The sequence below is a fragment of the Canis lupus genome, chromosome 14 (genome assembly GCF_011100685.1).
Source record: "Canis lupus familiaris isolate Mischka breed German Shepherd chromosome 14, alternate assembly UU_Cfam_GSD_1.0, whole genome shotgun sequence".
NCBI lineage: Eukaryota > Metazoa > Chordata > Mammalia > Carnivora > Canidae > Canis > Canis lupus.
The window spans coordinates 6,647,518-6,673,025 of NC_049235.1; the positions used below are offsets into that span (position 1 = coordinate 6,647,518).

Below are 25,508 nucleotides of genomic sequence, written 5' to 3' on the forward strand. Positions count from 1 at the left end.
AAAACTTTTTTGGGGGATCCCTGGGTGGCGCAGCGGTTTGGCGCTTGCCTTTGGCCCAGGGCGCGATCCTGGAGACCTGGGATCAAATCCCACGTCGGGCTCCCAGTGCATGGAGCCTGCTTCTCTCTCTGCCTGTGTCTCTGCTTCTCCCTCTCTCTCTGTGTGACTATCATAAATAAATAAAAATTAAAAAATAAATAAATAAAATAAAATAAAACTTTTTTGGGGGGTGACCCCTGGGTAGCTCAGTGGTTGAGCATCTGCCTTTAGCTCAGGGCGTGATCCTGGAGTTCTGGGATTGAGTCCCACATTGGGCTCCCTGCATGGAGCCTGCTTCCACCTCTCTCTGTGTATGGCTCATGAATAAATAAAATAAAATAAAATAATATAAAATAAAATATTTTTTTAAAATTTAAATTTAAATTTAAAAAATGAGCTGAAACCAATACTGAACTGTCAACTAACTAACATGTCAACTAACTGGAATTTAAATTAAATAAATAATTAATTAAAAAATAAAAATGAATATGGCATACATCATACAACCCTAGAAATAACTTTATCATGGAATGCCTGGGTAGCTCAGCGGTTGAGCATCTGCCTTCAGCTCAGGTGGTGATCCCTCAGTCCCAGGATCAAGTTTCATACTGGGCTCCTTGCAAGGAGCCTGGTGTCCCTCTGCCTATGTCTCTGCCTGTGTCTCTCACGAATAAATAAATAAAATCTTAAAAAAAAAAAAAAATCAGCTTACTTTCTAACTAAATATTCGAATCCTAATATACTAAAATAAAGATGTACAGTAATAATCCAGAGTCAGAGTACATGACTTGGTGTTTTCTGGGTTTCCTACACTCTAACAGAGTATGATCTCTCTTCCTAAAAACATCCTTGAGGGAGAGAGAGAAAGACTATGTATTGGGTGAGTGTAGATACAAGAGACTAAATATAAAAAACAGATTTTTTAAATCAATACACTCTGATAATGCCTGATGAACTAAAATTTTGCAACCTCCCTCCTTTAAGGAGCACCAAAGATAGGCAGCTCTTTAGAGACACAAAACCCTCCCTATTTCTGCAAGTGAAACTAAGGAACCAAGCAGAAGGAAATTTGCATATTCTAATCGTTAAATGACCATATCTAGAAATATCACTTATTACTTGATTCTGTTTCCTGATTACAATTAGAAAAGTAATCAATTTTAAAGTGAAGACACAACTGTTCTTCATGAACTCACTTTCCCGTCTCTCAGGTCATCATTTTCTGTTGGCAAGTGCAATGTATTCAAAGAAAATACCTAGACATGACCAAGGGCAATAAAAGCTTGTGTTGGATCAAATCTGGCAAAAAAGCAACAAAATATTCATGAAATAGCAAATTTCTAATGTCTGCTACCTAATCTAAAACTGTTTTTAGGGGAACCTGGGAGGCTCAGCCAGTTGGGTGACCGACTCTTGATTTCAGCTCGTCATGATCTCAGGGTCATGAGATGAAGCCCCATGTCAGGCTCCATGCTGAGCATGGAGTCTGCCTGGGATTCTCCTTCTGTTCCTCCCTGCTCAAACATACGTGCACTCTCTCTCTCTCTCTAAAATAAATTATTTTAAAACCTGTTTTTAAGGGGATCCCTGGGTGGCGCAGCGGTTTGGCGCTTGCCTTTGGCCCAGGGCGCAATCCTGGAGACCCGGGATCGAGTCCCACATCGGGCTCCCGGTGCATGGAGCCTGCTTCTCCCTCTGCCTGTGTCTCTGCCTCTCTCTCTCTTTCTCTCTGTGACTATCATAAATAAATAAAAATTAAAAAAAAAAAAAAAACCTGTTTTTAAAAGCTTAATAGTTAAAATCAAGTTATTTTGAAACATTGGTAACAATCCTGTTATGTAGCAAGTAGACAAGCAATAAGAAAAACTTAAATGCAAAAGTAAAAAATATCAGATATGAATACAGCCAAAGTAGACATGACTGCTAGTAAGATACCTGCATGAAGCATTATATTAAAAAATAACAGCTATTCTAAAAAAACTCAGCTATTCTTTACTCAGAAATAAAAATTTCAAAAGATACCATTTCACAAGAACATTTCCATTGTAGCATTTTTTCCATAAATGCAGTTTAAGTTTCATATTTAAAATCAAAATTGAACATAAAAAATTTTATGTAGCTTTAAAAAGTTATTTTTCTTCCCAAATGGTTTTCTCAATGTTTAGTTTTATATATGTATGTGTATTTAAAACTAAATATGTTACTTCTTTCTAAAGTACTCAGTCTGGAGTGCACTTGAAAAATTCCATATTCCTGGAATGTTTGGGTAGCTTTGTCAGTTAAGTGGCCAACTCTTGGTTTTGGTCCAGATCGTGATCTCAGGGTCCTTGGATGGAGCCCCACATTCAGCTCCATGCTCAGTGGGGAGTCTGCTTGAGATTCTCTCTCCCTCTCCCTCTCCCCCTCCCCCTGTTCTCTATTTCTCTTGAAAATAATTTTTAAAATAAAAATAAATAAGATTGTATGAATTTATTCATGAGAGACACAGAGAGGCAGAGACATAGGCAGAGGGAGAAGCAGGCTCCCTGAGTCAGGAGCCTGATGTGGGACTCAATCCCTGGACCCCAGGATCATGCCCTGAGCCGAAGGCAGGCTCTCAACCACTGAGCCACCCAGGCATCCTGAAAATAAATAAACAAACAAATAAATAAATAAGAAAGAACGAAAAGAAAGAAAGAAATTCCATATTCCTGCATGAGGTTTGTGTGTTTGTGTGTTTTAAGGAATTTGTCTTATGTGACACCACGATGCTTGTGGTTGGCATTTTCTGATCAATTACACAACTGATTCAAATTCATTGAGTTGACAGTTTGTTGATGAAACCATATGGCAGGAGCTACTGTGGGTAAAAAGGGAAATAACTCAAAGAAAAGCACCATTCAACTCCAAAGACTATTTATCTCATTTTTTTGCGAGTCATCACACTTCTAATTTCATTACCTAGTCTTATAAACAACTCAATGCTCGGTAGTATCTTAGATAAACCTTGGAGTAAATTCACTGACAGTATAGTGAATATGAAAAGGAAGAACATAGGTTGAATTCTAAATGCAGCAAGAAGCCACTGAAAGATTCTGATCTGAGAAACACACCCCAAATAACCATAGTTGTGCTTTAGGAAGATTAATATTGTTTCAGTATATAGAGTAGAATAGGAGAGGAGACTAGAAAGGACAAAAACATTATTAGTATAGTACAGTCTAAGCAGTGAAGGCTATAACTGAGGAGAATAGGCAGCAAGGAACACAGCACAGGGTTACAAGCATGGACTTTAGAACCACACTGCCTGTTCCAAATCTAAGCTCTGTCCCTTGCTACTAATGGCCTTAGACAAGATTTTCACTCTGGGCCTTAGCTTCCTTCTCTGTAAAAAGGGAACATCAATAGTACTTATTCTTCACTGGGTTAGGTTTTTTTTTTTTTTTATTTTTTTTTAAATTTTTATTTATTTATGATAGTCACAGAGAGAGAGAGAGGCAGAGACACAGGCAGAGGGAGAAGCAGGCTCCATGCACCGGGAGCCCGACATGGGATTCGATCCCGGGTCTCCAGGATCGCGCCCTGGGCCAAAGGCAGGGGCCAAACCGCTGCGCCACCCAGGGATCCCTGGGTTAGGTTTATAAAAGTTCCTGGCTAATAGTATTATTATGGGGATAAAACATAAAGACTCACAAACAAGGTGGATGGGAAACTGAGTAAAAATACAGGGATAAATACAAGTGCGAGTTTTTAATGGGGTAATTTGAAGAAAGTTTTTAAAAAGACACTAAATGGGCAAGTTGGCAATATTTATCACTAGGCAATGCAGCAATGTTTTCAAATAGTGGAAGACCAGGAGCAATCTAGGTATCTATTCAATGGATGGTATATTATTGTTCATCCATATAACACAATACTTTCAGCCGTGAAGAAGAATCAGATCAATCTAAATATGGTAACACAGAACTATTCCCAAAATACATTTTTAGTTTAAAAAAAAAAAAGGATAGGTGCAGAAAGAATACTTTATGTTGTACTCTAATTGCTTAAAAATAAAGATAACATGCATCTGTATGCATATATATGCAAACTCTATTTCTGGAAAGATACACCAGAAATACTAACAGATGATACTTCTGGGGAGAGTCTAGGGAAATAGGGATCTAGGGCAGAAGGGACACTTTGTCCCCTTTGTATACTATTTGATTTTACCATATTTATGTAGAGTTCTTCAGTTAAAAAATTCATGAAAAATATGAGGGGATAGGATGGGATGAGTTCAATAACAGGAAATCATCTTTACATATTTAGCTGAACATAAATTTTATGTGTTCTACAAGCTTGCCCTGTATAGATAACTAGTAACAGTCTAATGATCTGAGGGTTCAAAACCACTAAAGACTTCTTTTAAAAAGGCCTTAAAAATAGTTTAGGGAGAAAAAAACAAAGTGCTTCTTAAAAAGTATAGAGGCTATTAAAAGTTAGGCTGCATTTCAACATTCTAAATTTATATGCCAGTTTGTGGTATGAAACTGAGCATTTTTTTTCCATGTTCTAGTTAATAGGTCCCTAGGCCAGCCCACAAAAGCCTACTCTACCAACAATAAAAACTATAGTACTGTAGTAATAGTATTACAGAGTCAACCATTTTAGAGTCTTGGACAAGGTGACCTCTGCCTCCTTCTGGAAACACTCTCTTCTCTTGTCTTCTGTGAAATCAAGTAGTCCTGGTTTTCCTCTTAATTTATTGACCTCCTTTGCTTGCTTCTCCTTTCCCTCTCACCTTCAAGTCACAGTCTTCTGCCCTTATTTTTCTTTAATCCTCCTTGGTGATCTCATCCAGCCCAGAGGCTTTTAAATACCATCTGTATGCTAATAATTCCAAAACTTGCATTTTGAGCCACTACCTTTCCTTGAGTTTAATTTATATATGAAGATTGTCACCCTATATCCTCACTTGGAGGTCAAGTAGGCGTCTTATGCTTAACATAATCAAAACAGAACTCTAGATTTACCTCCACAATCCTTCTCCTTCCAGTGTGTCCCATCTCATTTCATGACACCATTATCCATCCAATTACTTAAGACAAAAGCATATGAGTCATCTTGATTCCTCTCTTTCCTTCATACCTCACAATAAACTCTGTTAATGCTACTTTCAAAATACGTCTCATATTAAATCACTTCTCACCACCTATACCACTGTACTCTAGTCCAGACTGCCATCATCCTTTGAGAAGACTACAGCAAGTCTTCCAAATGGCTTTTATGCTTCACTTCTACCGATTCTCATACTCCATTCTCCATCCAGTAGGTAAAAAAAGAGCTTTAAAAAAATGTAAATCACTGGGCTGGCTCAGTTGGTTTAGCATCTGGTTCTTGATTTCAGCTCAGGTTGTGATCTCAAATTCGTGAGATGAGCCCCTTGTTGGGCTCCATGCTTAGTGGGGAGTCTACCGGAGATTCTTTCCCTCTGTCCCTCCCCTCACTTGTGCACATCCATGTGCAGTCTCTCTCAAATCAATAAACAAATCTTTAAAAGAATGTCTGTCATTGACTTAAGTTTTGCTTAGCCTAATACTGTCTAGCTCCATCCATGTTGCTGCAAATGCCAAGGTTTCATTCTTTTTGTTATGGCTGAGTAATATCCCAGTGTCGTGTGTGTGTATGTGTGTGTGTGTGTGTATGCACGTGCACACACACACGCAGGGCACACTGGGCTATTAAGTAACTCAGGGATACACAAATACCATATGATTTCACTCATATGTGGAATTTAAGAAACAAACAAGCAAAGGGGAAAAAAGAAAGAGAGAGGGGCAAACCAAGAACACTCTTAACTATAGAGAACAAACTGATGGTAGAGGGAGGTAGGTGGAGGGATTGGGGAGGTAAGGGTTGGAGATTAAAGAAGGCACTTGTGACCAGCACCGGGTGAGGTACAAAAGTGTTGAATCACCTGAAACTAATATTACACTGTATTTTAACTAACTAGAATTTAAATAAAAACATCTTAAAAATATAAATTACATCATATCGCTCCCCTGCTTAAAACTGTCCAATAGGGCAGCCTGGGTGGCTAGGCAGTTTAGCACCACCTTTGGCCCCGGGGTGTGATCCTGGAGTCCCGGGATCGAGTCCCACTTCAGGCTCCTTGCATGGAGCCTGCTTCTCCCTCTGCCTTTGTCTCTGCCCCCCTCTCTCTCTGTCTCTGTCTCTGTCTCTGTCTCTCTCTGTCTCTCATGAATGAATAAATAAAATCTTAAAAAAAAAAAACTGTCCAATAGCTCCCTTCACCATTAGAATAAAGAAAGGTCACAAATTCAGTTTCAGACATGCTGAACTTGAGGGGGTATAAGGATGTAAGTTGAGACATCAAGAGACCAAGTATATGGCCCTCAAGAAAGATTTGGGCAGGGGAAGTTACAAAGTGGCCTTATTTATTGGCATATGGATAGAAATTGAAAACCAAAGATTTGGAAGAGAATACTTAAAATTTAAATTGAAATAAAGAAGGGTGGCGGCATAGACTTGAGAACTCACGTTAAGGCCCGGGAGAAAAGGAAGAGTTGACAAAGAAGACTGAGTGTGAGAGACTAGACTCACAAAAAAGAAAACTAGACCCAATATTTCGGAAGCTGAGGAAAAAGGAGGTTTTAAAATGAAGAGAAGGGCACCTGGGTGGCTCAGACGGTTAAGCAGCCAACTCTTGATTTTGGCTCAGGCCATAATCTCAGGGTCGTGGGATAGAGCCCCGTGAGCCCCACTCAGCAGGGAACCTGCTTCTCTCCCTCTCTCTCCTTCTCCCTCTACCCCACCTCCCCTTGCCTGCATGCTTGCTCTCTCTAAAATAAACAAACAAAACTTTAATAAAATAAAACGAAGAGAGATCAAGTAAGATGGTGATTGAAAAACATCATTTAGTTTGACAACAGATGTCATTTGTGAAATTAGCAAAACCAACTTCAAAGAGGTGATGAGGAGGTATGGCGATGAGACAGCAACTCTAGCCAATGTCTTCACAAAGCTAGCTATAAAAGGAAAAGGAGAGATTAGAAGAGATAAAACCTAAAGCTCAAAGACTATAGGAATGACTTGATGGAGAGAAAAAGGGTGAAGACACAGGACAGAGAAATTATAATAATGTAAATTTTCTGAATAGGCAGGAAGGCATAGAACCAAGGCACAGACAGAAGAATGCTACAACTATTTCTGATAATATTCAACATAAAATATACTTGGGATAAAAAAAAATATTTAGAAAAGCCATACAAAAATTATATGTGCTAAGGGCACCTGGGTGGCTCAGTTGGTTAAGTGTCTGCCTTCAGCTCAGTTCCTGATGGTCCTGGGATCGAGCCCCACATCAGGCTCCCTCCTCAGTGGGGAATCTGCCCTCCCCTCCCAACTCATGCATACTCTCTCCCTCTAATAAATAAATAAAATCTTTTAAAGAAATTGTATGTGCTAAATTCCTTAGTTAAAAAAAAAAGGATTTTAGACTATGTAATGTAAAATAAGTCTCTTGCATGAATAACTGCAGATGTTGATAATTACTCAGTCAATAAACATTTACTAAAAGCCTACTAAAAGTTGGACAGCATTCTAGTCTCTGTAGAATATGGTAAAGAAAAAACTTATTTTTGTCTTTAAGAAACCCACACTTTTTTTTTTAATGACTTTATTTATTTATTCATGAGAGACACACACAGAGAGGCAGAGACACAGACAGAGGGAGAAGCAGGCTCCATGCGGGGAGCCCAATGTGGGACTTGATCCCAGGACCCTGGGATCACGCCCTGAGCCAAAAGCAGACGCTCGACCACGAGCCACCCAGGTACCCCAAAGAACACACACTTAGTAAGTAGATAAGTTGAGAAGCAAACAATTGCAATTCAGTATATCTAAGTACTATGACCATTTGTGTATATGTACACAAAGGACCGTGGTGGCACATAGAAGAAGTAGATGAGCATAGGCTTTGAAGTCCAACAGACTGGTCTGAATCTGAACTCTGACATTAATTAGCTATAGAACTTTAGGCAAGTAATGTAGTTTCTCATTAAGCCTCAGTTCCTCATCAGAGAAGAGGATGCAAAAGTTACTTACCTCACAAGGTTATGAGGAGAAAGAAGTTAATGGTTGTAAAACACCTTGAACAGGGCCAGATACATTGTAACTAATCTGTACAAGTAACCATTAAAAGAGAGAATTTTATTTTTTTTGAAGATTTTTATTTCTTTATTCATGAGAGACACAGAGACATAGGCAGAGGGAGAAGCAGACTCCCCATGGGAAGCCTGATGCAGCACTCGATCCCAGGACCCCGGGATCACGACCTGAGCCAAAGGCAGATGCTCAACTACTGAGCCACTCAGGTAGGTGCCCCTAAAAGAGAGAATTTTAAAAAGCCGTGTAAAGTATACTTGAGTCTTAGAAGACAATTAGAATAATGGAACTCTAGAGGGAAGAAAATAAGATGTATGGAATCAGGACATGATGTGGGACTGCAGTACATTACAAGTTTGATTTTTTTTTAAGATTTCATTCATTTATTCATGAGAGACACAGAGAGAGTGGTAGAGACACAGGCAGAAGGAGAAGCAGGCTCCATGCAGGGAGCCCGATGCGGGACTCGATCCCTGGACTCTGGGATCACAACTTGAGCCGAAGGCAGACACTAAACTGCTGAGCCACCCAGGCATCCCCAGTTTGATGGTTCTTCAAAGAGTTAAGCATAATATTACCATAAGACCCCACAATTCCCCTCTGAGGTATATACCCTAAAGCAGTAAAAACAGATGCTCAAACAAGTGCATGTCTGTGTGCTTGTTTAATCTCTCTCCTTGTTCTAAGAATTTAAGTTACTAGCTACAAATACTTCTATATAGTTGAAATATAAAATGAAAACATCAAAGGTGAGCATGGAGAAGTAAAAAGGACAAAGAGAAGAACTAGGGTAAAGAGGAGAAATATGTAATCGACTAGATAAGGAATGAGCAAAAGGAAGGAATCTACTGTGATTCTCAGGTTTCTAGCTTGAGTTACTAAATTGATGAGTTAGCCATGAAGCTCAGTTGGGATAAGGAGCAAAGAAGGAAGCACAGGTTTGACAGGAAAGATGATGAAATTATTTTTGGACATGTTGAATTTAGTGTACTCTTCAGTAATTTAGGTAATACTGTCTAATAGCTATTGGCAAACAAACTATGAAAATAGGTCTGGGCTCGAGACAGATTTAGGCACTGTTGGGAGATTAATAATATCACCCAGGGAAAATCTAAGAGTAGGAAGGGAAAACAAATAAACAAGTATTTATTCTCAGATACTAAGACTAAGGGGCAGATAAAGGAAAACTAACGAGAAGTTCAAGATCTAAAAGGATAACTAAGAGCTCTCCAGGAATAGAGACTTTGTCTAATTATGATGTATTCCTAGGCTCTAGTCCAGGAGGTAGTCAAAATAAAAATCTAGAGAAGTTGGGTAGGATGATATCTAATGGATTTAGCAATTAGGAAGTTATCAGCTTAACAAGAGCACTTGAGTGGAATGAAGAAGGCAGAAGTAAGACTGCAATAGATTGAAGAGAAAAAAAAAAGAAATTAAAATAAATAAGTCTATTTTTTCTGCAAGCTTGGCTGTGAATGAAAGAAATAAAATAAGACATCAGCTAGAAGAAAATCGAAAAGGTAATTCATATAATAAATTGAGGAGAAACAGATTCTTCCTGGTGAAATAAGAGAAAATAAAAATGAGTGTTTATGAGTAAAACATTTAAATATAGAACAGTTTTAATAGAATCTCAAGTTGCTGCCAGTAATACGTAATTACTTACATAGTATTAAATAAAACATAATTTGGGGATCCCTGGGTGGCTCAGCGGCTTAGCGCCTGCCTTTGGCCCAGGGCGCGATCCTGGAGTCCCAGGATTGAGTCCTGCGTTGGGCTCCCGGCATGGAGCCTGCTTCTCCCTCTGCCTGTGTTTCTGCCTCTCTCTCTCTCTCTGTCTATCATGAATAAATAAAATCTTTAAAAATAAAATATAAATAAATAAATAAATAAATAAATAAATAAATAAATAAATAAAACATAATTCACTGATAAAGAACTAAGAGGGAAGCAAAATATCAAAATGTTGATAAAGGGCAGCCCTGGTGGCCCAGCAGTTTAGCGCCACCTTCAGCCAGGGGTGTGATCCTGGAGACCGGGGATAGAGTCCCATGTCAGGAGCCTGCTTCTCCCTCTCTGCCTCTCAATCTCTCAATCAATCTCTCTCATGAATAAATAAATAAAATCTTTTTTAAAAATGTTGATACAGTAGTCTTTATGGGGAATTAGTATGGATGACTTTCAAGTTCTCACTCAATGTTTTTCAAATTTTAATAATGAATTTGTATTTCTTTTGTGGTGGTGGTAGAAAGTGGAAGACAATAAACTGTATGAAAATTAATGATTATTTCAAAAGCAGAAAAGATTTAACAGATTCTAACTCAAAGAAGATAGACCACAGAAGGGAGGAAATATAAGCAGGCTGAAAGCAGGAAAGAAACAGAAGGAAAAGGGGCACCTGAGTGGCTTAGTCAGTTAAGTGTCTGCCTTCGGCTCAGGTCATGATCCCAAGGTCCTGGAATCAAGCCCTGCATCGGGTTCCTTGCTCCGTGGGGCGCCTGCTTCTCCCTCTGCCTCCCTGCTGCTCCCCCTGCTTATGTGCTCGTTCTCTCTCTCTGTCAAATAAATAAATAAAATCTATTTATTTTAGAAAAAATAAAACAAACACAGATATAACATCTTCATTGCACACAGCATAAAGGAGTACAAACACTGTTGAAAACATAGTAAAAGACAAGGACATCAGGACTGAGAAAGGCAAGTAAGATATAAATGACTTCTGAAAACCATAGAACACTGTTGAAAGAATTAAAGATCTAGATAAATGAAAAACATCCCATGTTCAGGGATTAGAAGACAACATTACTAAGATGGTAATATCCCCCAAACTGATGTACAGATTCAATGTAAATCCCTATAAGAAGCTCTGAGTTCATACAAATTGACAGACCGGTCCTCGAATTTATATGGAATTGCTAGGGACCTAGAATAGCCAAAACAATCCTGGAAAAGAATAAAATAGTAAGAAAAACACTTTCTGATTTCAAAACTTGCTACAAAGCAACAGTATGGGAGACAGTGTGGTACTGGCACATGGACAGACATACAGATCAATAGAATAGAATCAAGAGTCCTGAAGTAAACCTGAATGCTTATGGTCAACTAAGTTTTGACAAGAATGTGAAGGCTATTCCATGGAGAATTTCTAACAAATGGTGCTGGGACAATAGGGCAGACAGTTGAGATAACCCTTACCCACACCAAACATAAAAACTAATTCAAAAAGAATCGAAGACATAAATGTAAAAGTAAAACAATAAAACTCTTAGAAAAGAAACACAGGGACAAGTTTTCATGACCTTAGATTTGGCAATAGTTTTAGATATGATAAATTGGACTTCACCAAAATTTAAAATTTTTGTGCTTCAAACAACACAATTAAGGAAGTGAAAAGGCAACACAGAACATGAAGAACACTTGCAAATCATGTATCTTATAAAGAACTTGTATTTAGAATATGTAAAGAGTTCTTAAATTCAATAGTAAAAAGACAACTCAAAAAAAGAGCAGGGCAAACAATTTGACTAGCTCAATTGGTAGAGCATTTGATTCTTGATCAGGGTCATGAGTTCGAGCCCCACACTGGGTGGAGAGTTTACTTTTAAAAATATAGATAAATTGGGGCAGCCTGGGTGGCTCAACAGTTTAGCACTGCCTTCAGCCCAGGGTGTGATCCTGGAGACCGGGATCAAGTACCATGTCGGGCTCCCTGCATGGAGCCTTGCTTCTCCCTCTGCCTGTGTCTCTGCCTCTGTCTCTGTGTCTCTCATGAATAAATAAATAAAATATTTTAAAAATATATATAAATTAAATGGGGCAAAGTAGCTAAAAGACATTTCTCCAAAGAAGACATATAATTAGTTAACAGGCACGTGAAAAGATGCTCTATGTCAATTACACCTCAAAAAAGTTGGAAGAGAAAGAAAACAAATGCTTGACATCATGAGTCATCAGAGAAATGCAAATCAAAAACCACAATGAGATGCCACTTTACACACACTAGGATGGTTAGAATTAAAAAGTCAGATGGATAATAACAAATGTTAAAGAGAGTATATATATGAAATTGGAACCCCATTCACTGCTGGTAGGAATGTAAAATTCCAGCCACTTTGGAAAAGTTTGACAGTTCCTCAAATGAATAAACCTAGAGCACAGAGTTACCATATGACCTAACAATTTCATTCCTAGGTATATACCTAAGAGAAATGAAAACACATGTTCACATAGAAACCTCTATGCAAATTATGGCCGCATTATTCATAATAGCCAAAAAGTAGAAACAGTCTAAATGTTCATCAATGGACAAATTAATACACAAAATGTAGTTTATCTATACAATGGAACATTATTTAGCCATAAAAAAGGAATGAAGTATTGATATCTGCCACTTTAACATGGATGAACTTTGAAACCATGCAAAGTAAAAAAAAAAAAAAAAAAAGGGCAGTCACAAAAGATTCCGTTCATATGAGAAAGTCCATAATAGGGAAATCTATAGAGACAAAAGATAGATTAGTGGTTCCTTAGGGGTGGAATGGGGATGAGGTAGGTAATGGAAGCAGGAGGATAAGAGAGTAAAGCTAAAAGACATGGGGTTTCTTCTTGAGGTGATAAAAATGCTCTAAAATTGACTGTGATAATAACTGCATATATCTGACTATACTATAAACCACTGGTTTTTAAATGGTGAATGGTGAATTTATATGGTGAATTGTATGGCATGTGAATTCTATCTCAAGCAATTAAAAACATAAATGGAAATGTTAAGAAAAAGTTTAAAAGGATTAACTACTCATACTAAGAAAATAAATCAAAAATGGAATTGCAAGATATTAAGGAAATAACTACAACAGGAAGCCCATAACTTACAGAACATAACTAAAGCAGAATTCAAAGAAATCTTATAATTTAATTACTTAGAAAGAATGAAAAGAACAATAAACATCCAGAATGAGAAGATAGAAAAGTAAAAGGATTTCTTTATTTGAGAGAGAGGGTGAGTAGGAGGGAGAGAAGGAGAGAATCTCAGGCAGACTCCTGCTGAGACTGGAACCAGATGCAGGGCTCGATCTCACTACCCTGAGATTTCAACCTCACCTAAAACCAAGAGTCAGATGCTCAACCCACTGCACCACCCAGGCGTCCCAAAATTTACTAAAAAATCTTAATAAAATGGCAATAGTGGACTACTTTAACATGATAAAGTATGTACACTTCATTTTTTAAAATAAATTTATTTTTTATTGGTGTTCAATTTACCAACATACAGAATAACACCCAGTGCTCATCCCGTCAAGTGTCCCCCTAAGTGCCCGTCACCCACTCACCCCCACCCCCCGCCCTCCTCCCCTTCCGCCACCCCTAGTTCGTTTCCCAGAGTTAGGAGTCTTCATGTTCTGTCTCCCTTTCTGATATTTTCCACACATTTCTTCTCCCTTCCCTTATATTCCCTTTCACTATTATTTATATTCCCCAAATGAATGAGAACATATAATGTTTGTCCTTCTCCGATTGACTTACTTCACTCAGCAGTATGTACACTTCAATTTAAAGCTCAGGTCTAGGGGGATCTCTGGGTGGCTCAGCGGTTTGGCGCGTGCCTTTGGCCCAGGGCGTGATCCTGGAGTCCTGGGATTGAGCCCATGTCAGGCTCCCTACATGGAGCCTGATTCTCCCTCTGTCTGTGTCTGTGTCTCTGCCTCTCTCTGTGTGTCTCTCATGAATAAATAAATAAAATTTAAAAAAATCAGGTCTAATCTTAACAGGAAAGCACAAAAAACATACCATTAAAGTCAGGAATAAGACAAAGATCCACTACTGTCTTACTCTTTAATATTTTTGGAAAGTACTAGCAAAATTAATTGACAAAAGAAAGAAGTAAGTATAAAAATTGGAAAGGAGGAGATAAAATTATCTTTATTTGGTAATAATGTGACCATTTAACTGCAAAGCCCTAGAAAAACAACTGGCAAACTATTATAGATAGTATTAGAATTCTAAAGTGGCTAGTTACACAAGAGAAAAGACATAATAAAAGTAGGAACTCCATTTACAATAGCAACAAAAAAAGATAAAATACCAGGGGCTAAACATAACAAGAAATGTGAAAGGTCTTTATGAAAAAACTTTAAAATGTTATTGAGAGATGCGAAAGAAGACTTGAACAAGAAATGAATATATTCCCTGCTCTTTTTTTTTTTTTTTTAATTTATGATAGTCACAGAGAGAGAGAGAGAGAGAGAGAGAGAGGCAGAGACATAGGCAGAGGGAGAAGCATGCTCCATGCACCGGGAGCCTGATGTGGGATTCGATCCCGGGTCTCCAGGATCGCGCCCTGGGCCAAAGGCAGGCGCCAAACCGCTGCACCACCCAGGGATCCTTATTCCCTGCTCTTAAACAAGAGTTTGAACCTCAAAAAGACATCAAATAGCACTAAATCAATCTATAATGTTCTACCAATAAGACTATCAATAGGATGGAGAAGAGGAGAAAAAGCAAGAATATCCAGGAAAACTCTGGAAAGTAGAAGAGAGGATTATAAACAAAGAATGTGGTCATTAAGGTATAAATAGGTGAACTGATCCATGGAACAGAATAAAAGTCCCAGTAAGAACCCCACATTATATGTAGGAACTAAGTACATTTATAGACAATATTTCAATGCTGTGGTAACTCAGTAGCCATTTGGAAAAAAGCTGCATTCCTACCTTAATACTTTACATAATTTATATTTTGAATAGATAAGTACATTTAATTTAAAATTATAAAAGTACCAGGAAAAAAATAAGAATTTTCATTTCATTCAGAAGTAACAGTTAAATAGGGGAAGACTTTCTTAGGATGCAAAAAAGCTAAAATCCACAAAAAGATTGATAATTACAACTACCAAAAATTTTTAAAATTTCTGCTGAAAAAATACAACATAAAGTCAAAAGCGAACTGACAAACTGAAAAGTATCTGTAACATATCAAAGACAACTAATTTCCTTAAAACACAGAGTTCCTATAGAAAATATTAAACATCCTAATAGAATAATGAACAAAAAAATATAACCAGAGGAATAAAAAATATAAGCAAATGTTATAAATAAATTGAAAATACAAAGGAAAATATTCCTATTAAATTGGCAATTTAAAAAAGTTTGATAACCCACTCTATTACCAAGGGTATGGGAGGCCAGCACTCCAACACCAACAGTGAAACATAAACTGGTACAACCTCTATGGAAGGCAATTTGACAATATCTGTCAAAACTTAAATAGTACGTAGTCTTTGACCCAGCAATCGCATTTCCAGGAATTTATTCTAAAGACAGACTAACTCATATGCAAAAACATACAGAGGGATACTCATTGAATCATCATTTATATTAGCAAGTCTGTAAACATTTTAAATGCCCATCCAAACAAAGAAATGCTACCATTTTTCTCTACACACACACACACACACACACACACACACACACAATTGATCACTGGTTGCTTCTAGGGAAGGAAGCCAATTAGCTGAAGTCAAAGGTAGAAGGAAAAGTTACCTTTTATCATATGCTCTTCTGTACTATTTGGATTTCATATCATGAACATATATCACAATTCATATTTTTAAATTAAGATTTCAATGCTATTTTTGCCCGGCTTTACCAGTTGTTACATTTTTCCTTCTGTCAGTTTTTCAGTTTTCATTAGCAGCAATGTTTAACTGTTATCTCAAGTAATACATGGTATTTAATCAAACTCACACAGTGAAATTACAATAGTAACCTGGATTCTATTATCCCCATGATCTCCTTGTCCCTGAGTTCTACCTCTGCATACTTATTCTACAAAAATGTTCCCTGTTCTTTACTGGGTGTATACAGAGATTATGAGTTAGACATTCAGGACCAACAAGCTATAAATTTCTTGGCCTATGGGACAAACACATAATCACTATTGCATTCAGGAGACAGCAAAAAGATAAGAAGCTGCTCAAAGTTTCATAAAATATCATTTGTGTTCTCACCATGAATGCAGAGTCTAATCTACCTTTATGTGTAAGAATTTTATTTTATCCATTTGTCCAGAGTCAATGGGGCTATAGCAGATTGAACCACACTAATCAACCAAATTCACAAGGAATAATTGCTTACATATTAATGGCAACATACTCATTTAGAATTTAGAATATATATGCATATGTACACATGTACATACACATATATACTTTGTGTGTGTGTATCAAGAATAGCAAATCCTTCATTTGAAGGAATCACATATAAACGATAAGTATGCCCAAGAAGAACTTCATGGCACTATGAGTGTGTATAGGGAGAAGAGATAAATCAGAGAAGGTCAAAGGAGGCTTCCCTGAAAACACAGCGTGATTGAGCTAAGTCCCAATGGAAGAGAAACTACAAAAAAAAAAAAAAAAAAAAAGGAAAAGAATGAGGAGTAAGAGAGTTCTTGTATGATGGGATAGTATGTGCAACGACCCTGTGGCAGAAGAGAACATGTTATGTCTAAGGAAGCAGAAAACGATCAAAGAGGAAGACCACGTGATGTAGAATTAACTTGAGAATTAGACAGACAATGCAATACTTTTTAGGCTGTGTTTAAGATTTTTTGCCTTACCCTAAAAGCAATGAAGAGCTAGTAAAGGGTTGTAAGCAGAGACCAGAATAGATTTGTGCTTACAAAAGAGGAGTGTGCTGTATGCCCTGAAGGGCAAAAGTAGAAACAGGAAGACTGCTTAGAAAGCTACTGCAGGGAAAAAAAAGAAAGCAAGCTACTGCAGAAAACCTAACTGAGGGATGATGACAGCATGAACTGGAGTTATAGTAGAAATAAAATAAACAGAACTAGGTGATTAACTACACTTGAAATGCAAGGGAAAAGAAAATTTAAGGAAGTTGGCCAAGTTTCAGGTTTGCATAACTGTACAGATAAAGATGCTATTACTAAAGGATATAGAGAACACTCCAGGAAGACCAGGTTGTTTTGTTTCACCAGGGACTAGATGGAGGGTGCACAAAAAAGTAAGAAAGTGTTCTGGATGCTAAGTATCTGAAGTGTTGGTAGAGAAGGATGAAAAAGGAAAATGGAATTAGAGTTCAATGGAAAAAGTTAGCTACAAAAACTTAAAAAAAAAAAAAAAAGTTTCTTTAACCTCCAGGGTCAGCCATAAAATGGGCCTAGACCTTTCTCTATCTCTCACCATAACCTAAAATCTTTTTAAACACTTCAATACACAACCTTTCAATGGATGGGGAGGGGGACTTAAAATGCAATGCTGGAGAAAATAATGAATTGCCGTAAAAGAATTTCAAACACATTGAGATAGCATATGTTCCCGATTCTAATAGTGAAGTAATGACAGAGGCCACCTACTTGGAAAGGAAGAATGAAGTGCCAATCAAGGGCGAAAGAAAGTGGAAAGAAGAGGCTGATCACTCCGTTGCATGAATTTTCACAGCTCAAACAGATTTATCTTTACCTCTGGACAAATGGCTGTTCTTGGCCTTGTGTGCTAAGGAAATGCAGAAATAGCTCCACACCTAAGCCCCACATCAGAAATCATGGCTTCCACTGCCATCAGGTGGTGGCAGTGAGGAAGTGCACCAACCAGGTTCTTGGAGCCTGGGAATGGCTATTATCCAGCCCATGGTATAATTAATTTGAGATCAAAGACCTAAAAATTAGTAATAGTAGAGGGCAAACTGGTAATAGTCTTTGGTAAGAGATTTATCTTAAAATCTGTCAATACACCAGAATATAAGTTTTCGCTATTAATTTGGGGTTAAGAAAAAGGATTTCTCCTTTTTTTTTTTTTCTTTTTTTAAAGATCACATATTTAGAATACCCAGTCTAATACTATTACCTCAAATCCAACTCCTGGTATATTATATATTTGCCTCATTAAAACTGCTTCAATGTCCATTTTAATGTCACGTATAAATGCTTAATGTGCATTTCTAACACACATCAATAACCTCATCGCAAAACAAGTGACTGTCTCATTCAATGTGCAAAATTCCCTTTGTTATCTTCAAATTAATCAAATAAATTTTGATTACTTAGAAGTACAGGCATGGCAGTAAAAGGAATTCAAAAACCATCATGTTCTCAAAACTCATTGGTTAAACAAATACATCACCGATAAAATCAACATTATTCACAAACAATATGGTGAATGATTAACACATCATTCCTGATTGTTCTCTTTAAGGTAAAAATAAGCTTGCCCAATATATTATTTGACATTCTGTGCAATATTTACTTCTCTACCTTCCCCTACTATACTTCACTTACAAATGTATCTTTTAAAAATTGTCTGCACACACACACATCGATTTGTCTTTGTTTTTTTAAGGCATCTGAACTCAAGGACAGGAAACTGTAGGCCAAAACGTAAAATAATCACATTGGGTGCTTTTTTCCAATCTTCAGTTGTTTTTACATAGTGGAGACAGCATAATTTTGTCACTAAGTATATTCTTGATCTTCATTTTCTTCCCTTAAAATCCAGATCACGCTATCCATTCTGTCTTTGGACATTCCAAAATATTAGTAATTTAACTAGTTTTTCCCTAATTCTCTTGGTTCTGTTTCCCACCCACATCCCAACGCCCCCCTCCCGTCCCCCACCCCCCACCCCGCGCCTTTCCTCCTCCTTTCTTGTCTCAGAATGCCTAACTCTTACACACTCGGGGTGGTTTTTACAAAATCACTCTTTGGAATGCTTTTCCCTCTTGTCTCCCCGATCTAGCACCCCTTTAAAAAGAATTTCCCACAGCTAGGAGTCAATGTCTTTCTTTTAAAAGATCAAACTGCGGAAGAGGACGAGACTGGGAACAGAATAGGCGAAACATTTGGGAATGTCAATGAAACAGCGGCCTCTCCTTTGAAAAAAAAAACAAACAAACACAACTCTCAGCCCAGAGCTTCCAACAAAGCAAAAAATACTTCTTTTCTCTGTGTTTCTGCTCCCTCCCTGGCCTCAAAGACACCCTTCCTCTCCGGGAAGCCCCAGTCCCTCTGCTACGCGTGGAGCCTGCCTTTCCTCCTCCCAGGGGGGAAAAAAAAAAAAAAAAAGGCTAGGGAGAAAAGGAAAGGTGGCAGCCGCCCTCCCATCGCGCCCGCAACCTGTCAGGACCCGGCCCCACGACTCACCTGGCAGGTGCGGCCGCCCGGAGAGCTGCACGAAGCGGTTGAGCTGGCCAGTCCCCCGACCCCCGCTGCCCCCGCTGCCCCCGCCCGCCCCGCTACCTCCGCCGCCGCCGCCACTGCCCGCGGCGCCTCCTCCCCGCCGCCGGTTCCTGTCCCAGCCCTGGGCGGCCGACATGACCCGTAACGATTGCCGCAGCCGGGTCCCGGCAGCCCCTGGCCCGGCGGCACTAGCGGAGCCTCCTTCCTGGGCTCCTCGAGAGACCCGGGAGACAGGGGCCGGGGGAGCGCCCTGTCCTCACCAGTGACCAATGACTGGCTTACTTGGTGACAGGCAGCCAATGGCCAGTCGCCTTGTTGGTAGGTGGGGGGAGGCGGGGAGAGACGTGGTAACCATAGCTATGGCTAAAAAAAAGTGGGGGGAGAGACAGACAGAAGCAGCCACTCGACACACGCATCGACCGCGCTGAACCAGCCCGTGTCGCGGCGACGCCTGCGGGATCAGGCGGGCCAATCGAAGGCCGAGCGAGGGAGGCCCCTCCTGCAGAGCGAGTCCGCGTGATCGCCGGTCCTGCGGGCGCGGGTCGGGTTCGGGAGCCCTTTCCAGAAACACCGGAATCCGAACGAGGATAAGCACATGCTACACGTATTTGGGGCAAATACAGTGTTTCGCCGGCTTGGCCGACTGAGAGCCCTTTCCCTGACAGTTGACACACACAAAGGGCTCGGATGGAGGAGGAAAAAAACCCAAAGACGGGGGGTGGTCAAAGCTTAAATGTAAGAGGTATTCCTGGGTTTCGTTTATCTTGTCTTCGAAATGGCTGGCTGAGCTCCTCCCTAATGAAATACAAGCCACTTCCTAAGCAAACAATTTTCGGCTTGGTTAATAAACATGGAAAAAAAAAAAAAAGTTCAAGCTCATCAGTGATCACAGAAATACAAGTGGAGACCCCAGTGAGAAACCATTTCTGGCTTATTACGTTGGTAAAGATTTTTAAAATAACACATAGCAGTGAGAAGAGTGCCAAGAAAAAGGTACTTTCATAGATGACCGATGGCTATGAAAATGTTTTTGTTCAATAAACTTTTTTTTTCCTCACAGAAAATTTGACTCACCTTAAAGACAAACAGGTACGGAAGATCAAAATCGAGGAAAAATGCAGATGTATAGATCAGAAATTCCTGTTGTTCCAAAATTAAACCGAAAACTTGGCTTCGAACATACTGGGCGCTGTGCTAAGCACAAAAATAAATCTAGTTCACTGACGTTTATGAATGATAAGGGAGAAGCGTATATATTCTTCAAGGAAAACAAAACTTTACAAGGTTCTTGGGTATTGTGGCTTATTTTTTTTTTAATGTAAACCTTTTTAGAAGAGAATCTTGGGCAGCCCGGGTGGCGCAGCGGTTTAGCGCCGCCTGCAGCCAGGGCATGATCCTGGAGTCCCGGGATTGAGTCCCACATCCGGCTCCCTGCATGGAGCCTGCTTCTCCCTCTGCCTGTGTCTCTGCCTCTCTCTTCACTCTCTCTGAATGAATAAATAAGTAAATCTTAAAAAAAAAAAAAAAAAAAAAACAAACCTTACGTGGTACAAGAAAAAGAAAAAAAAAGGAGAGAAAATCTGCTATAGCTGAGGATACACATGCTTTTGGTCAAATTTCATGTCACCACTGGGCCAGCCTCCTTATTTTCCTTTCAGTCCCTCCCAGCAGGTGTTTTACCCAGTAAGCGCTTTATAGTACACTACTTAAGAAAATGTTTGAGGCCTGAAAAAAAAAAGTTGATGGCTCTAAAATACGAAAGTCAAAATCAGTAAGTGTTAATTTTTCTAAAGAAATTGTACCATTGAGTAAACCAAACAGAAGAAGGAAATTTTCTTTTTATAGTATTCCAAGTGTAAATAATGATACAATATTACCATTTTGCAACCCTTAGTAAATTTAGCAGTGAACCCATTGAACATCACCCACTGCTAGCATCACAAAATGAAAGATAACATATCAAGGTGCTTGGGTGGCTTGGTCAGTGCCTTTGGCTTGGGTTGTGATCCTCTGGTTCTGGGATCAGCTCTGCCTGGGGCTCACTTCTCAACAGGGAGTCTGCTTCTCCTGTCTCTCCCCCTGGCTTGTGCTCTCCTGCTCCCTCTCTCAAATGAATAAATAAAAAATATTTTTTAGGGATCCCTGGGTGGCGCAGCGGTTTGGCGCCTGCCTTTGGCCCAGGGCGCGATCCTGGAGGAGACCCGGGATCGAATCCCACGTCGGGCTCCCAGTGCATGGAGCCTGCTTCTCCCTCTGCCTGTGTCTCTGCTCTCTCTCTCTCTCTCTCTCTCTCTCTCTCTCTGTGTGACTATCATAAAGAAATCAAAATTAAAAAAAAATATATATTTTTTTTTAAAAAAGATGACATACATGTGCTTCTAGAACACATACTAACAATGAAGTAGTCTTGTTGAAGAAAAAAAAATGAACCTGGGATGCCTGGGTGGCTCAGTGGTTGAGTGTCTGCCTTCAGCTTAGGGCATGATCCCAGAGTCCTGAGATCGAGTCCCGCTTCCGGCTCCCTGCTTCTCTTCCCTCTGCCTATGTCTCTGCCTCTATGTCTCTTATGAATAAACAAATGAAATCTAAAAAAAAAAAAAAGAAAAAAGAAAGAAAAAGAAAAAATTGAACCCGAATCTCATCAGATATCTATATCTAACTACCAATTTATAGGAAATACAGAGGAGAGGAATATAAAAAATATTATGAGAGATGCAAACAGCAAAATCCAGAGAAGTTGCAGCCCAAACTTTTTACTGTGGAATATAAGTATACTTTGATAGATATTTACATGATTTGCAGAGGAGTCTTCAAAATAAGTATGGAGGCACCTGGGTGGCTCAGTCAGTTGGGCATCTGCCTTCAGCTCAGGTCATAATCCCAGGATCCTGGGATCGAGCTCCATGTCAGTCTCCCTGCTTAGCGGGAAACTTGCTTCTCCCTCTTCCTTTGCCTGTGCTCTGCCTGCTTGTGTTCTCTTTCTCTCACTCTCTCTGTTAAATAACGGAATCTTTAAAAAAAAAAAAAAAATGTGTGCAGGAGTACCTAAGTGATTCAGTTGGTTGAGCCTCCGGCTCTTGATTTCAGCTCAGGTCATGATCTCAGGGTCATGAGATCCAGCCCTGAATTTGGCTCCATGCTCAGTGGGGAGTCTGCTTGAGATTCTATCTCTCCATGTCCTTCTGCTCCTCCCACCCCCCCACTCCCACTCTCTCTTAAATACATAAACAAATCTTTAAAAATAAGTAAATAAGTGTGTGCAGGCACATCTGACTGGCTTAGTTGTAGAGCATGCAACTCTTGACCTTGGGGCTGTGAGTTGGGAGCCCCATATTAGATGTAGAGATCACTTAAAAAAAAAAAAAAATGTTAACAGGGCAGCCTGGGTGGCTCAGTGGTCTAATGCCGCCTTCCGCCCAGGATGTGATCCTGGAGACCCAGGATTGGGTCCCACATCAGGCTCCCTGCCTGGAAGCCTGCTTCTCCCTCTGCCTGTGTCTCTGCCTCTCTCTCTCTCTCTCTCTCTCTCTCTCTCTGTCTTCTATGAATAAATAAATAAAATCTTAAAAAAATTTTTTTAAAGTTAACAAAAATAAGTGCAAGCAGACAATATGTACCTGCTAACGTAACATAATATGAAGTACATGATAACACCTATGAAGTCATCATATCAAAAACATGCACTAGAATCTTATCAAGATTTAAACTCTAACATTCAGTTTACAGGAATTTTCAGGGCACAAAGGAAGATTTAAATGACACATGAAACAATCAAACAAATCCAAGGGGGACAATCTTCGCCATATCTAGTCTGGTTTCGTCAATAAGTCAATGTTATGAAAAACAAAATAAAATAACACAAAACAATGGGCAGGTTGTGACCCCTAAGTAAATAATAGTGGTAGGCAATAATAATCAATGGCTGCTAGCATAACAAAAAAGAAACAAGTGGGCAGTATGTGTGTGCTGACAAGTACAACTATTGGTGAAGTATTCTTGCCAAAAAATGAATCCAAATAAAGTCAAACCTTAGCTCAATCAGTTTATAGGAAATAAAGGGGACAGAGACTATGTTAAATTATATCTTGGAGATGTAATCTGCAAAATATAGAATGTGGATAATTCTATAGAACAAATAGCCTGTTTTCTTCAACTTGATATTTCAAGAAGAAGGAAAAGGAACCCACAGATTAATAGAGTTTATCAACGAAACTCTACATTTATCAACCAAATGCAGTGTGTGGGCCTTGTTTGCATTTTGGTTAGAATAAGCCAGCTATTTTTTTAATGGGAAAATTTAATTGGATATTGGATTATATTTGGGAACCATTATTAAAATTTTAAGGTATTATGGACATATACATGTCTTTTTAAAAAGCTATCTTTTAGAGAAAAGACAATGAAATATTTATAGGTAAAATGCTATGATGTCTAGAGTTTGCTTCAAAATAATCCAGGAAGTGGGGCATGGGAGACAGAATGAGAATACAGATGGAACAAAGATGGCCTGGAGTTAATGTTTCATGTAGCTGGGTGATGGGTAGTTGGAGTTCACAGCACTATTCTCTCTCCTTTTCTTAATTTTTCCCTCATACCAAGGTTTTTCAAAATAGTCCTCAAAAGAACAGTGCTAAATTAAATGCAATTTATAGCCAAATGTATGGGATCCTCCTGAACAAATCAACATTAAAAGATAATTTGCGGACAATTGGGAAATTTCCCCAATTGGAATTTGGAAAGGTTATAGGGGATATTGGGAAATAACATTATAGTTGTTAGATATGATAATGATATCAAGGTTACAGTTTCTTAATCTCTTTTTTAAATTATTCATAATTAAATATTTAAGGGCGGATTATCATAACACCTCGAGATGGCAGGACAATCTCTACTCTCTTTGAAGCTTACTGATAAAAATAGCCTGACAAGCAGTTAGAGCCTGCAGTTCACACTAACTTAGAAAACCAGTCAGTTAGAATTAGCAAGAAGTCTGCATTGACAGTATTTTCCAGGAAATTGTTTTATAAATGTTGAACACAAACAATGATTCAAACATATTTCCAGGATTTTCCATCAGAGCTTCTATAATTACAACATTTGATAGTTAGAGAGCAGAGGATTGGAGAGGGTTAAAAAGTACACATCACAGTAGGAAATCTAGTTGTATTTATCATATTGACATCTTACGCTCAGCACTGTGTAACCCAGTGCCTCTGACCCCTGACTGCACACTGGACTCACATGAGGCTGTTTTGGAAAAACAGTGATGTTCAATTTCCATACAGACCATTTGGATCAGAATCTCTAGAGCATAGGCACTGGCTATATTTTTTTTTTAAGATTTATTTATTCATGAGAGACACAGAGAGGCAGAGATGTAGGCAAAAGGAGAACTAGGATCCCTACAGGAAGCCTGATGCAGGCAGGATTCAATGCCAGGACCCCAGGATCACAACCTGAGCCAAAGGCAGACACTCCAACTACGGAGCCACCCAGGTGCCCCACTGGCCATAATTTTAAAGTTCCCTGAGTTATTCTAATTTATAGCCATGGTTGAGAACACAGGTGTAGTCCTCTGTACTACATGCAAAAAAACTGTACCCTAGTTTTACTACATGCAAATGATAGTAATATCTTCCTTTTTAACACCATGTGAGTTAGTATGAGAGACCAATAAAATAGTATTAGTGGAAGTACGTAGAAGGGCCCCTGGCTGGCTCAATCGGAGCATGTGACTCTTGACCTTGGTTGGGGTGGTGAGTTCGAGCCCTATGTTGGGTGTGGAGCCTACTTAAAAAGAAAAAGAAAGTACATGGAAAAGTATAATGTTTTATGTAAATATAAAGTCTTATTCTCACATTAGCAATCAATAGATGTATCAACGTATGGCAATCCTTTAAAAAATGTTTACTTCGGGATCCCTGGGTGGCGCAGCGGTTTGGCGCCTGCCTTTGGCCCAGGGCGTGATCCTTGAGACGCGGGATCAAATCCCACGTCGGGCTCCCGGTGCATGGAGCCTGCTTCTCCCTCTGCCTGTGTCTCTGCCTCTCTCTCTGTGTGTGACTATCATAAATAAATAAAAAATTTAAAAAAAAATGTTTACTTCTTGGACTGTTCGTTAGTTTGTTGCAGAT

General features: G+C 39.0%; 1 protein-coding gene across 1 annotated transcript in view; it reads right to left on the minus strand.

Moving 5' to 3' along the window:
* KLHDC10 (kelch domain containing 10) overlaps positions 1 to 19,621 on the minus strand; it is a 62,185-nt gene extending 42,564 nt beyond the window's left edge. Inside the window, exon 1 of the mRNA XM_038556529.1 lies at positions 19,339 to 19,621. Within this exon, the coding sequence (XP_038412457.1) occupies positions 19,339 to 19,510 (172 nt within the window). The 5' untranslated portion in view covers positions 19,511 to 19,621. The remainder of the gene's footprint in view (positions 1 to 19,338) is intronic.
* Between the last annotated feature and the right edge of the window lie 5,887 nt (positions 19,622 to 25,508).